Genomic DNA, 14,776 nt, shown 5'->3' on the forward strand with positions numbered 1-14,776 from the left:
CAAGTTGCGAAATGAAAAGTTTGTGCTTGTTAAAGTTTTTTGTTATTGTTGTTAGATGTTATAGAAAATTGAGTAAAAAAACCGATAAGAAATTAAGAAGCGGAATGGCTTATAATTGAACCATGAGATAACACACAGAACACCTTAATTGACGGTCCCACTTGAAAATATTACGTTCCCGGAAAGCGTTTTACGTCACGGGCCAAGGCTTGACGCAGTAGGCCGCTAGATCGGGGAAACGGATTAGAAAGTAGGCTTGAATAGATCACTATCAGATTAAAATGAGATAAATATGAAAATTATAAAAAAATCATAATTCATTTTTGAGCTCATTTTATAATTCCTTATACCGAATTTGTGAGCGATTCGGTGTAATGACCATTTTCAATGTCGTTATTTTGTCAGAAAATAAAAATCATTTCGCGTATAAATACACAACAATAAAAAATGAGGAAACCACTTCCGACTATTATTATTGTTTCCTATTAATTCACTTTCAATGTCGAGCTAACGACTAAAGAAACCGATATATCATAGCTCCGAACCACTAACCCCGCCACCTGAGATATCATGAAATCCAGCCAAGTGGTGCTTGGGTAGAAGGAATAGAAACATATTTGAAGATCTAAAAATAAAATGTACGGCAAAGAGCGAATAAGAGCTATAAAAATTTCATTAAAATAAACTCCGCATAAAAGCTAATATGATCAGCGATATTGGGTGAAGTGGAAATTCTCTGAAAATTAATTTCCACTGCACCCAAATAATTTTTAAATAATTAGTACCGCCAGAAGTATATATCTTAGAGATAAGAATCCATTTCTCTATACTTTAGGGTTTATCGCTTTGAAAAATGCATCTTCGCCGGCTACCACTTATTTTTCACTACGTTTCTGAAGAAAAAATAGTGCGTTGTTTAATACATTATATAGTGACTTACTAAAACTATTAAATCGGGAAAATATGGTCTATAAATAAGTAAATATCCCTAAGCAGTTTAATTTCTATATTTTATTAAGTCGAATTAATACCAGCGGTAAATGTACACTTGCGCGGATTTAGCGGGAAACCTGCTCCCACTGGAAACTGACTCTATCATGTGACGGTACACGTTATATTTTTAATATTTTTATAGCTTAGATAGATACTTCTGTTCTAAGTCATATATTTCAGTTGCCGCTCAATTTAATTTCTTGTAATGCTAAATCGGCGTAACCTACAAAACGAGAATACGTACTCGGTAGATAATAATGGAACTGGGCCAAAAAGCTCCTTATTCAGTGGCTTAACTAGGCTCCGTTACGAAATGTTTTACAACAGCCATAGAATGCGCAGATAAAAATGAGAGTAAGGTCAAATAGCACGCCGAGGAAAAAAAGATATCGCTTTCATTGCTAAATCGGGGGTACGCCTTGCCGGCAAACACCATTAGATAATTATAAATATGATACGCTGATATTTTCAAGGTAATAAGGCAACTACATCAAGATAGCGATAAAAAGAGTTAGAATGTCATACGCGAAAAGATCAGAGGAGAGATAGGTCAACAAATGCGCTAGTTAAAGAGAATGTTTCCTTCAAGGCGTTCTTTGCGGAATACCTAACAATAGTAGGGTTTACCCAGTGCTTCCACATGCGGGGAATTTTTCCCTTTTCCGGGATTTTTCAAACTTCCTAAACGCTAAAAGAGAATAATGTAATTTAAGAGGGAAAACGGCCTTTCGCGGGGGAAAATGAGGGAAAAGTGTTCTTTGCACGGGAGAAAGAATTTTTAGCTTTTCGGGTAACATTATGTTACACGATAATGTTACCCGAAAAGCTAAAATTAGAGTAGACTAGAACATTCAATCAGAATGTTCTAGTCTACACTAATTGTATATATAGTCCATGGATATTTATTTATATATTTATTTTCAGAATTAAACTGAATATCTATATAAATTAGTATTAAAAGCTCCAAAATATAGCGAGGGATAAAAAATGGGAATTTCCCAGTCAGAAACGGGAAAAAAAAGGTATTTTTCGTTTGATGAAATTATCGGAAGACGGAAATTGTCGAGGGGTTGGTCACTCCGCGAACTCGGTGTACACTGTCGTACCTCTGACTGTGCTAATAAGAGTTCGTGAACTCTTAAAAATCCGTACCTTTAACAGTACGAAGTACGCGAACTCGGTGTACAAGTCATCCGAAAGTGTCTTACCCCTCGGAAATTGTAGATATCAAATGTGGAAGCCCTGCATGGGTTTACCTCCTCAACAAATCACTATGCAACGCCGAAAATGTCAAAAGCCATTGGAGGGTGTCAACCACTCGGTGTTAACTCTTTTCGGGAGGAAGACGTATTAGAGTATACAGGGTGTACACTAAATACGAAAAATGATAAATAACTGAAAAACTTTTTTTTTTAAATTTCCAATTTCTATGGAACATTCCTCGTGCAGGGGAACATTAACTAGCAGGGGCGGATTAACCCTTTCGGCACCTTTAGGCACAGAAAAATTTGGCGCCCCTTGGCATTGGTCAGCTAAGGAAGGGCGTATCGGTTTTTAATAAATAAATATATTTTAGTTTCTCCAAACCTTTTCGGTGTTATTTTGAGTAGGGGTAAGCCAAGTACATGGACCATGGGGCTTTATCATAGTTTTGGCGCCCCTAGAAAAATGGCGCCCTAGGCAAGTGCCTACTTTGCCTAATGGTTAATACGCCCCTGTTAACTAAAGTAAAATTGAATGGCCTTGTCTACGTCGTCATTCAAAAACTATCTCGATAACCGTTGGGTTTACGGATTTGGCTCCAATTAGAAAATTGTTGCTCGTCATATTATTAGTTCAAATAACTTTGATTTGACCAATCAGAAGCCGTGAAATTGAAGTTTTGCGAGAAAGAATAATTAATGCCTCCCGTGACATTTCAATTGAAATGTTGAACGACACTATATTAACTCCGTCGTTAAACGAGCTCAAGCATGTATCGTAGCCGACGGTGGCATAATTGAACCGTTGTAAACTATGCAGTATTTATTTGATTTAGTCACATTAAAACTTATCAAATTATTTTATTATCAAACACCGAATTCATTAACCTTCAATTTCTCGGTTCCTGATTGGTAAAATTTGGCCAAATCAAAGTTAATTGAACTAATAATATGGCGAGCAACAACTTTCTAATTGGAACCAAATCCCTAAACCCAACTGTTCTCGAGATAGTTTTTGAATGACCTTGAAGACATGGTTCAATGTCATTAATTTTTACACTAGTAAATGTCCCCCTGCACGAGGAATGTTCCATAGAAATTTAAAATTAAAAAAAAAATATCAGTTATTCATTACTTTTCGTTTAGTGGACACCCTGTATATTCCATTTCCCTGCCATCGTATTTATTTCACTTACTTCCGCGGGCCCTTATGCTTTTTATGTTTTTAGTAACGGTCAAAAAGAGTCACCACGATAGACGCTTTTTTATTTTAAAGGGAATATAACCTTAGGTATTTGGTTTTAAAAGGGTTTGGCGCCACTGTACAGGGAAATTTGAACAATTGAAGGGGTCTTCCATAAAAATTGCTTTGCAGGTTATATTCCATTCCTTGCTTAAATATTCTTTCTGCGTGCCAATATAGGTTAGTCTTAAGTGTCTTAAAGATGCAGATTCTGTCTTAATCGTCTAAACATTCGTATTAATTTATAATTTATCTTGAGTATTACTGTAATAAACTTTAATTTCACTGAATTGCAAATTTAAATAGTAGCCCCCCCCCCTAACAATGACTAGGAAAAGCGAGATTTTAGGATGAGAAAATACAAAGAGCGATGCACATAGTAAAATAAGCACCTTCTTTAGATAAATAATACATTGGTGGATCTTAAAATTCATTTTGCGCTTGAAAATACGAAGCTATATTAGGATATAAAAGCAGGTAAATAGGCCTACTATACCTCACTGTCACAGGCAAAAACGTAATTTTGAAATCGGCACCTTGAGGGACAATGTTGAAAAAATGGAAATACGTCATTTTTGGTACACTAGAGGAAGTTGGAAGCTCAGTTTTCCATCAAATATCTCATTGTAAAAAGGTATGATATATCTGTCCTGGATAAAATCTATTATTTGTCTATGCCTTTTCAAACGAAAAGAAAACCACTAAGCGGCTGTTGACACCGTGGATGCGCTTAAAGGGAATATAACCTCTGGTATTTCTGTCGCCCTCCGAGGGTTCCAATATTGTCCGCTGCCTCCCATGGCTTTTCACACCTGCGGCGCTGATAATCGCTGATTGTGAAGGGAATAAAGGAAATTGATGGGGTCTTCCATAAAGAACGCGTTGGAGGTTCTATTCCCTTTAACAATTTTTGAATGAATGAATCTATAGAGTTAACTTCTAACGTCTTTTAAAGAATTTATATAAATGTTTAAATTACCCGCGTAGTCCACACTCCACAAATTTTTGTCCCCTTTTTTTGAATATGTCTCCACTAGAAGAATAACGTTTTGAGCAGTGATGTTCCGGACGGTACAATTGTACTTTTTTAGTACGTTTTGAAATTTGAAGTACAAAAATACGTTTTGGATTTTTTTCAACGTATTTAGTACGTTTTTATTATTTTCAATGCCAAAATACAATTTTGGAATAAATGAATGGTTTTTATTACGTTATGAAAATTTTCGTATATAAATAAAAACGATTCTCGCGCAAAGAGTGGTCAACCATTGAAATACCCCAAATATTCCCCGTTTTTCACTCATTCAAAGTTCGTTGCACAGTAGGTGGTTTACAAAAATTACACCTGAAATACAGGCAGACTGCCAGTGGCACTTGGCAGTGGCCAGGTGGTTGTTCAAAGCTTATCAAACGGGGGTCAGTTAATATCCGGTAGTAGAATGGGGAAACTTGGCCCTAGCCGGGGATTCGGGGAATAAAAGATCTTACAAAAGAATGTGTTATCTCTTATTGAAGTGTCCCAACTTTCCCTCACTCTCCCGCCTTTTTCTGTTGATTGTTAAGTTCTTCTAATCCTCCCCTATATAAGTAGCTAATAGCTATGTGATGAGGGGAGTGGAAGAGGAATGCAGTAGAAACTAAGTCAATACCTTTCCAAACGAGAGGGGTTCCCCCATTTGTTATTATACTGTCTACCACGAACAGCTGAAAATTTGTTGGTCAAGTTTACTATCTCTTTTCTAATTTCCGGGTATTCTGGTCTTTGTGAGGGGGGAGAGGGGTAAACTTTGGTCCTTTCGAGGATGTACTTATACGTAATTAACAAGTGACATCAGTCAATTCTACTCTGACATTTTGACTCTGATATGCTTAATCTAGTAGTCCAGTCCACCACACTTTAATTCAAACGCCAAAACTAAAAGCATCAAAGCTTTTGAGCTCATATGTTTTCAATTTTGTTGCTAGTTTCTCTTTAAATTCGCAGTTCAATGTTATTACGAAAGTTTAGCTACTTGAAAGTTCAATTATGGATCGATTTTTAATTTAAACTAAAACAAAAACAACCAAAGTGCTCTTATTGAATAAAACAGACGGTGACGATTGCGACGAACCAGGAGTATCCGGATACACTAAACCAAAGAGACAGATAATTGCCGATGTTTTCCAAGAAGAAATACTAGGTGATGCAGAATCGTCTGATTCTAATTCCTACTTTAGCCATAGCGCTAAACGGATCATGGAATACAAAGAATTCCAAGACTTTGTGAAAGTTGAACCTCATAAGCTATTAACACCTTGCCAAACGCGTTGCCTCTCTTTAGGAGCTGTGGTTTCTAGAATGCTTGAACAATGGCCGGCTCTAATACTTTTTTTTTCAATCGGCTGCCCTAGAGGACAAAGTAGCTTCGGCTGCAACAATTCTTAATGCATTGAGAAACCCAACGAACAAATTATACTACAGTTTTTTAAATTAAATTTTAGGTCACATTAACAAAATGAACCTTATTTTTCAAAGCGAATCTCCAAGAATCACAAAACTGCACACAGAGATTAAACGATGCTGAGAAATTTTTTGCAAAAAAATATGTTGATGAAACTTCCGTCAGTAACATTTGTCCAAAAAATAAATCGAAACGGCTATCTCCCACAAACGTCTATATCGGTACCAAAGCAGAAATAATGATTTCTGAAGTCAAAATTTGCCCAAATGATTTAACGATGTTTTATGAAAGAGTAACCGAGTTCTACGAGGAGCTGTGCTCCCAAATTAAATCCCGATTTTCATTCGATGATCTTTTTTTAACGAAAATATCGTGTTTTTAACCATATATCGCCGTATCTGGGGAGGTAGCGAGTCTTGTACCTTTAGCTACGCAATTTCCCAACTAAGTTTCCGCTAAAGAATTAGAAACTCTAAACGAAGAGTGGAGAATGCTGCCAAATTTTGATTGTTTACAAAATCTAGGAAATAGTGATGAATCACTAGAGGGATTTTGGAATAAAGTTGGCCAATTTAAAAATTCATTAGGAAATCAAATGTTCCCTACACTCGCTCGTTTTTCAAAAGCGCTCATTTCTTTGCCGCACTCAAGTGCTAACGTTGAGAGAGTGTTTTCAAACTACAAACTAATTAAAAGCGATCAGAGAAATTTGTTATCAACAAAAACTTGTAATTCCCTCATTTTAACTAAAGAGTTTATTGGAAAAACCACAACAGATAGATCTTGTTTTAACTGGGAGCCGCCGAGTCGTTGTTTGATTAAGAAAGCAATTCCCCCTGATCTTTAATTCGAACTTTATGTCTAAACAATTACATGATACCTGAAATTATGCCAAAAATTTGTATTCAATTATTCATTATTTCATTATCGTATGAAACATTTCTAAATTGCTATTGGAGTTATTCTTTTTAATTAAATTAAAATTCGCGCCTATTTTATAGATATTTCTTGCCATTTCGTTTGAATTTTAAAAAAATTGGCGCCTTTTCCGTGTGAAAACTCTAGATGGCGCTCGCAGCGTCGACTAAAATACGTAAAGTACGTTTGCTCCTCAGAAAGTACGTTTTGTTTAGGGTAGAAAATACTTTCTTAAATCTAACAGGAACATCACTGGTTTTGAGAAATAAGTACAGTTAAAACCTTTCCCGCCATCTATTGACCTTTTTGGAAATCGGTTTTGAAATTACATTTATTTACATGGTTCCATATGCCTTCTTGGTACATGGAGCCAATTTATTTAACAAAAAAAAATATATTAAACAAATAAAGACAAAAACAGTGTCTAAAAAAGTTCACTTTGTCATTTAGTGTGGATCATAATTTGTTCCTTGAACATTCCTTAGCAGTCACCTTAAATTTTTTAGTTCTTATGTAAATAAGTTTGCCATGGAGACTAATTATAAATAAACACGTGAAGATTTTAAATATTGGTTCACACCATAGAACGACTTGAATCTCCTGCCAGTCGATCAACAAACTAGAAAATATTCACAGAAAATAAGGACAAAATAAAAGAACAAAAGTACAATATTAACAGAGGCTAAAGTGTAATTTCTTCCCAATTTCAGTGATTTGGGCATATAAGTACGCACTTACCAGGTTCAGAACTCGAGAAATACTTAAAAAAATTGTGAAATCTGTGAACCTCTTAATCTATATATTCCCTAAAAACAATTTCGTTACCTTTCCAATGAAAGGCAGGTTCAGAATTGTTCCTATTACGGGGATCCGTCTAATGAAGTTTACAGCAACTGGGAAAAATCCACTGCAAAAAAGGGACTTTGATTTAAAAAACTCCAGGATGTGAGTTCATACACAACAAGGGTTTTTCTAACCTGAATAACAATATAAAGCCATATGTTTCTATACAAATGCCAACAAAAGGCCATCCAAATAGAACAATTATGATACCACCAAAAAAGAAGGCTGAGCCCTTTAATTTATGTCGCTGGAAGAAGAATCGGAATGTTCGCTCCAGGCCAATTACAAATGCAAGCCCACATAAAAACAATATCTGTAATTTAAAACTTTGAATTATATTTCTATATCTATATAAGCAACAGTGGTAAATATCAGAATTAAGAAATTTTAACTTTTCAACAAGAATTAATCTGAAGTTAAAATTGCCCAACCCAACACATTTGAAGTGTGATCAAATCTGACATACATTTCCAATAGCTAGAAGCCCTTTATCAAAGAAAAATAAAACGCCTAAAAAAATAAATGAAACTCCAAATCCAGTCAATCCAATGCCAATTTCTACAATGAATTTGGGTATCACATGTGGAATAAAATAACCAAGTGTTAATCAATTTTTTTTATCTTACTTTGAAAGTCCGTTACGTCAAACATATTCCTTAAATTTTAATTTACAAATAACACTTATAAATAATCTCATCTAACTACAACTTTCAAACCAAAATAATTAGGGTAAGTCAAATTAATATCATCTTCCACGTAAACTCAAACTGTCATGTAAGTAGCCATTTGCAAGTAAACCATTTTTTCAACTTATTATGGAAATCGAATAACTCGATGCTATGTTTGGTATTTAATGGAAGTGGACTCCACTATAATGATTTTTAAATGTTAATTTTAAGCAATGCATATTTTTCTTAAAATAATTGTTACATATTAAGACTGATATTTGGCTCAACCTCCAGGAAATATTTGAAATGTTGAAAATGGTAGCACGGTTATTTACGTTGCGAACTCCATCTTTGACCGAAATAAAAAAGTAACTTGAAAAATTAAGATTACACCGGTTAAGCCAACGCCCGAAAACGTGTAGGGGGAACTTGAAGGAATGTAGACGTAGCTTTGTGTGAACAACCTGCACTTCCTACAAGTTCCCTCTACACGTTTTCTGTATTTTTTTCCGGTTTTGGCTTCACCTCTCTATTATCACGTTTTGAGAAAATGAACCGTGTTTATCAAGTTTAGAGAAAATGAACCGTGTTTATCAAGTTTTTGAGAAAATGAACTAGGAAGTTTGAAGCCATTAAACTAGAATCAGGAATATCCTGCAAATTTATAACCTAAAAAAAATGTTTTAATGTTTGAAAGAGTTAATGAACAATTTATAGAATGCATGTAATGTTGAGACAATTTTTAGAGTTGCTCGAAGAGTAACCTCCTTCCACCCATAGAAATCGGATAACATACTAGAACGATTTTTGAAATTTTGACGCGTGGTCCGATTAGAACTTTTAAAGAACCCTACCTTTGGCCCATGCTTTTCGTTTGGCTGGCAACGAAAGTTACGCCATCGGCGCCGCACTGGTGAACTAACACTATTTCGCCTAAGATTAAATGGCCGACTTTAGCTCGACGCTAACGCGATTTTTTGACATTATTAAAGCGACTTATGTTTAATTAAAGTTGAAGAATGGCTCAAAATTGCGTAATTAAATCGTGTAAGAGTAAATACACAAAAGAAAACATCTTTTCACGGGTTAGTGTTAGAAATAGTTTTCTTTTTACCATAATTTCCAATCGCTAAGAACGCAATAGAAAACGCGTTTCTTTCAAATCATAGAAAGCTAGTTTTAAAAAAATAAAAAATTAAGAATGGTTCAAAATTGCGTAATTAAATCTTTTAGGAGTAATTACTCAAACAAAAACATATATTTTCATAGGTTACGGTTAGAAATAGTTGTTTTATGTGCAATGGTTATGGGGGAAACCGGTGCACAGTAATGGTTTATCGCGAATATCTACGTTAGTATTGTATGTACGACTATAAACCCAATTACGAACATTAGTGCCCGGATATTTCCTACAAAACATGTTCTATGAACATTTTACATATGAGTAATCGTTGTGTAGTATTCGCGGTTTACTATTTTGCGCCTTCGTTGACTTAAAGGGGATCCAAGATCGGTGGCAAAAAAAAAAGAAAATTGAGCAAGCTTTTCATTCCCCCCAGCAACCCCTCACTCGGCCTTGGCAGAGGCATGAAGGCGGACAGAGTCAACCGTAAATTTCGCACTTTACTGACTTTACACACATTTTGCCACCGAACTTTGGAACCCCTTTAACCGTGTTTAAAATTTACCGCCTAGCTAACTCTTGTTATTTCTGCAATAAATCGCTTGAAAATGAAGCTATTGTGAAGGTTATGTGAGAGAAAATGATGGGAAAGTCGGAATAATGGGTCACTTCAATTTAATTAGTTCATATTGATTGACGCAAGGATTAAAGGGGCTCCAAAGTTCGGTGGCAAAAAAAGAAAGAAAATTAAGCATGCTTTTCATTCCCCCCAACCCCTCACTCGGCCTTGGCAGAGGCGGGCAGAGCCAACAGTAAATTTCGCACTTTACTGACTTTACACACATTTTGCCACCGAACTTTGGAGCCCCTATAAATCCACAAGACCAGTATCAATGCTTTGTAAAGAAAACCTGACACCGATGAGACTGTTCGACATGTAGAACGCGAGCGAATGAAACGTATAATAAATTATATTTAATACTTTAAATTAGTATATACATTGTGTATTATTTCAACGCTAAATGTAGACCTCAGAGCCAGCAGGAATATACTTGGTTAATACATGGGCCAAATAATGATAAATCCAGGACATGCCTCTGGTACCTTCATACGTACTAAATCGGTCGTCCACCAAAAGTAACGGGCGGCCATTTTAGTCGGCGGGGAAAAGGTGCAAATAAAAAAAATTGGGAGCAAAATGAAGCAGAAATTTCCGGTTTCCCGAACGCCATCTTGTGTTGACTAAGTCGAAATTCGGAAATAAGTGGCGGTTGTAATTCGAAAATCCTGCCATATTGGCCCCTCATTTTTAGATTAATGTTAACGATTCTAGGAAAGTATATGTTTAATATTATATAGTTATATATATTATACTAATTATGAACGTAGTACGTAAAAAAAAGTACTTACATTAATAACCACACTAGATATGATAACTATGAATAAATATTCCAGGATATTTACTACGACGACCACGTGTATTATTTTTGAAAACTAACCCTAAAAAATTTGCCCCCAAAATGACGTAGGTCCGCGATCGCGCATTTTTCTCAATAGGGGGCAATAGTGGTCGGGTGTTAGCGCTGTTGGACGGGCTTTTCGCATAGAGTCATGTCCTGGATTTATCATTATTTGGCCCATGGTTGCAGTCTTCTCTCGCTTTGTACTTATGCTAAAACCGTTTAAAAAAGCGGAAAAGATCACTAATGAATCAACAACACCAGTAAATGGTTATTGGCATCAGTGCCTATGTTATTCACAATGTAGACCTGATCACTAGATAAAATAAGTTTCGTGCGCGCGGTATAGATGGTGTTACTGTCGTTTTAGCCAAGAATCTAATCGGTGGCCTGACAGCCATTCGATTAAGCGTTCTAGTTTGTTATCCGATTTCTATGCTTCCACCCAGCGTTGCCAAAGTCAAATTATTGTTTCAAAGACTGAAAATTCTAGATTTTCAGTCCAAATTATAGTATTTAATCAAAATAAAATAGACTGTTTATGTCTATTTACTTTTGATTTAATAATATTAAATATTTGTCGGAAATTCAAATTTGAATCCCAAAAATCAGCGTAACGTTATCATAGAAAGTAAACAAATAAGCCTTAGCTTGATGTATTAAAACGTTGGAAAAATCACACGCGCCACCGTTTAAATGCAGCAGTTGACTAGCAAGATGACGTCACACGGGTGGTTTTTTTCTCCATATTACCGACATCTGGCGGTTATCAAATGCCGAAGCTAAGAGCCAGATTTAAAAAAAATTAATGTTCATAATAATTATGGCCTGTATTACAGACGGCTATGGTTGAACCAAAGATAATTTAAACTCGGTACGAGTTTAAAATTAATTATCTTTGGTTGAACGCACCATAAGAGTTTTAGTTTCAGCACCTGGCAACGCTGAGGCCTTAAGAGCGAAAACAAGAAAAAACCCGCCAGTTTTAAGGCTTAAAATTATCCATCACTGACACTCACAGGTAAAATTGCCAGTTAAAATATTTTAAATAAAGGATATTTAAATAGATTATCACACAGTCCACTCTTTAATCAATTAGCCACGTAATAATTTAGAATCATTGTAGATGGCTGCAATTGCAGATTTAATCAATCAAACAACTGAAGTGGAAGAGGAATATGGACCACAAAAAATTAAAACACTTGAAGTATATACAGTGCTATTTTATGGTTTGCCAGTAAATATTGTCATTATACTAGGTTAATTTGTTTTAAGGGTAATGGAATAACGGCCGGTGATATTAAAAAACTAGAAGAAGCAGGTTTTTATACTGTTGAAGCTGTTGCATATGCGCCCAAGAAACAGTTGTTACAAATAAAGGGCATAAGCGAAGCTAAGGCTGACAAAATCATAGTGAGTTTCCTTGTTATTTGATAAAAGATTTGTATGTATTTGAAAGCTGCTATTTTATAGAATGAAGCTTCTAAGCTTGTTCCTCTTGGTTTTACAACGGCAACTGAATTTCATCTAAAACGTTCTGAAATAATTCAAGTCACAACTGGCTCAAAAGAGTTAGATAAATTATTGGGGGGTGGAATTGAAACTGGTTCCATAACAGAAATATTTGGAGAATTTCGAACAGGAAAAACTCAAATTTGTCACACATTAGCTGTCACATGCCAAGTGAATAATAATAATTTATAACTTTATTTCTATTGTTCTAGTACCATTTGCCAATAATAGAATTTTTTCAGTTGCCCATTGATCACAATGGTGGAGAAGGAAAATGTCTGTACATTGACACCGAGGGTACATTTCGACCTGAAAGGTTGTTGGCTGTTGCAGAGAGATACGGCCTTTCTGGTAGTGATGTCCTTGATAATGTTGCTTATGCAAGAGCGTATAATACAGATCATCAAACTCAGCTTCTGGTTCAAGCTTCGGCCATGATGTCTGAATCCAGATATGCCTTACTAGTTGTGGATAGTTCCATGGCATTATATCGAACTGATTACTCAGGAAGAGGAGAACTTTCTGCTAGGCAAATGCATTTAGCAAGATTTTTGAGGATGTTGCTGAGACTAGCTGATGAGGTAAATTCCAAATAAACAAACTTTTCTAAATTGGTCAATAGATAATCATTCTGACTTTTTATAGTTTGGAGTAGCTGTTGTTATTACAAATCAAGTTGTAGCTCAAGTTGATGGTGCCGCTATGTTTGCTGCCGATCCAAAAAAGCCTATTGGTGGAAATATAATGGCTCACGCATCCACTACCAGGTGAATTTAAAAAAAAAAAGCATTTCTCTCTAAAAACAAAGGCAATATTATCTATTTTCATATTTAGGCTATATCTACGTAAGGGGCGTGGAGAAACTAGGATATGCAAAATCTATGACTCTCCTTGTTTACCAGAAGCAGAAGCTATGTTTGCCATTAATCCAGATGGGATTGGTGATGCGAAAGATTGACATTTTTCACACTAAGAATATGATTTTTCACGCTAAAAATATGATTAATTATATATGTATTTTAAGTATTTCAGTTTATTGAATATTTAAATTCAATTTGTAAATATTGTCAAAAATAAGCAATTGTATTAAAATCATTCAAAAGACAAGTTTGAAATTGGCCATTTATTATCATTATTTTTGAAGATATCAGGGGTGACTACACCTATATTTTATAAATATTCTTACATTTTCAAGGTGTTCCTATATTTGTGAAACTGTTGGAATTATATATTTTGATATCAAAATCTATAAAGAAAGAGTTTTAGAAATATTCACTAGCTTATCTAATTATTAAATCAAATTCTACCAAAAAAAACATGGAATTTCACTTCATAAGTACTTAAAACCTATATTTTACTGGAAATTATCTTATATTTTTCCTGTAATTTTATAGGAATTTATCCTAAATTCTCCTATAAAATCCTTAAAACGACTACATTTTTCCTATAAGATTTTTTTTGAGTTTTCTGTAGTCACCTTGAGATTTAAAATTTTTGAGTGTATTTTGTAATTTGAAGGATCACTCGTTTCATTACTCAAGTTTTTCATGGAAATTATAACCACTCTTTGCATAAAATGTTTTACTTACAGGGCCACAGAGGATTTAGAAGTTTTAGGAAAAAGGTATATGTTGTAATTATGGAATAAAATTGCATTTAGGACTAACAAAAATATAAAACAAGAAAAATCAAAGACTTATATGCTGTCATAATTTACAAATGAAAAATGTGTGTTCTAAGATAACAACTTTTCTATGGAAGTTATAAATAATTTAGAAATTGTACATTATAGTACTAAATGTGAAGTAACCTCTGGCACATTATAACCTTGGACGAATAATTATTCGTCTAAGTTATAACAAACAACTGAAATTTTTAAACGCTTTGACAATGGATTAAAACAAGTTACGAAAGCCTTTATACTTGAACGACTTTAATGCTGCGGCTGTGGAAGAATTCAGGATTTTCCATTAAAAAGTTCACAGGGCTCCTCCGCTACAACGTAAGGAAATAGTCTCTACCTGACAAAAATAGTCATAGAAAATAAAGAAGAGGAATTGAAACTGTATAGATACCAGGAAGTTTTCAAACTATATCGGGGTTTGAAAGCTATCGTATTAGCGTTAAGCTTTTTTGAAGACGAGTATCAGTAGTTCGAGGCTTACGTCGTAGCATTACCGGAAGTGAGTAACCCTAAACTATCCCCGATATGGTATTTCTATTCCCTTGCCGCTTTTCTTTGATAGGCGTTTACAAGATGGATTAGTGCCTTTCACGAAACCTCGAGCCCGTTATAATCGCGTGTTTCAAACAGCGAGCGATAAAGAACAATAAACTCTAGCCGATAGATCCATTAAAAGTGAAATAACGATC

The 14,776-nt window shown here is 34.9% G+C and overlaps 2 protein-coding genes across 2 annotated transcripts; one reads left to right on the forward strand and one right to left on the reverse strand.

The window, feature by feature from the left end:
• Positions 1-7,112: 7,112 nt before the first annotated feature.
• Positions 7,113-8,499, reverse strand: LOC149947689 (vesicle transport protein GOT1B). Its single transcript, XM_090171810.1, has 5 exons — positions 8,267-8,499; positions 8,107-8,198; positions 7,775-7,953; positions 7,623-7,704; positions 7,113-7,416 (listed from the first exon to the last, which is right to left on the reverse strand). Exons 1-5 carry the CDS (start codon positions 8,289-8,291, stop codon positions 7,372-7,374), a joined length of 423 nt encoding a protein of 140 aa, XP_090027936.1. The 5' UTR covers positions 8,292-8,499; the 3' UTR covers positions 7,113-7,371.
• A 3,326-nt stretch (positions 8,500-11,825) lies between these two features.
• On the forward strand, positions 11,826-13,503 carry spn-A (RAD51 recombinase homolog spn-A). Its single transcript, XM_090171316.1, has 7 exons — positions 11,826-11,912; positions 12,018-12,098; positions 12,167-12,304; positions 12,365-12,574; positions 12,646-12,984; positions 13,049-13,170; positions 13,238-13,503. Exons 2-7 carry the CDS (start codon positions 12,018-12,020, stop codon positions 13,359-13,361), a joined length of 1,014 nt encoding a protein of 337 aa, XP_090027442.1. The 5' UTR covers positions 11,826-11,912; the 3' UTR covers positions 13,362-13,503.
• The last annotated feature ends 1,273 nt before the right edge of the window (positions 13,504-14,776 follow it).

Source organism: Leiobunum rupestre, chromosome 4 (assembly GCF_980474605.1).
Source record: "Leiobunum rupestre chromosome 4, qqLeiRupe1.1.hap1, whole genome shotgun sequence".
Lineage (NCBI taxonomy): Eukaryota > Metazoa > Arthropoda > Arachnida > Opiliones > Sclerosomatidae > Leiobunum > Leiobunum rupestre.

Excerpts from the sequence above, each read along its gene's own strand:
- LOC149947689 (XM_090171810.1), bottom strand. The coding sequence starts at position 8,291 with ATGTTTGACGTAACGGACTTTCAAA. Across the intron at positions 7,954-8,106 it reads GGCTTCTAGCTATTGGAAAT|ATATTGTTTTTATGTGGGCT; the intron begins GTATGTCAGATT and ends TTTAAATTACAG. Across the intron at positions 7,705-7,774 it reads GGCTTTATATTGTTATTCAG|TGGATTTTTCCCAGTTGCTG; the intron begins GTTAGAAAAACC and ends CCTTTTTTGCAG.
- spn-A (XM_090171316.1), top strand. The coding sequence starts at position 12,018 with ATGGCTGCAATTGCAGATTTAATCAATCAAACAACTGAAGTGGAAGAG. Across the intron at positions 12,099-12,166 it reads AAAAAATTAAAACACTTGAA|GGTAATGGAATAACGGCCGG; the intron begins GTATATACAGTG and ends ATTTGTTTTAAG. Across the intron at positions 12,985-13,048 it reads TGCTGAGACTAGCTGATGAG|TTTGGAGTAGCTGTTGTTAT; the intron begins GTAAATTCCAAA and ends GACTTTTTATAG.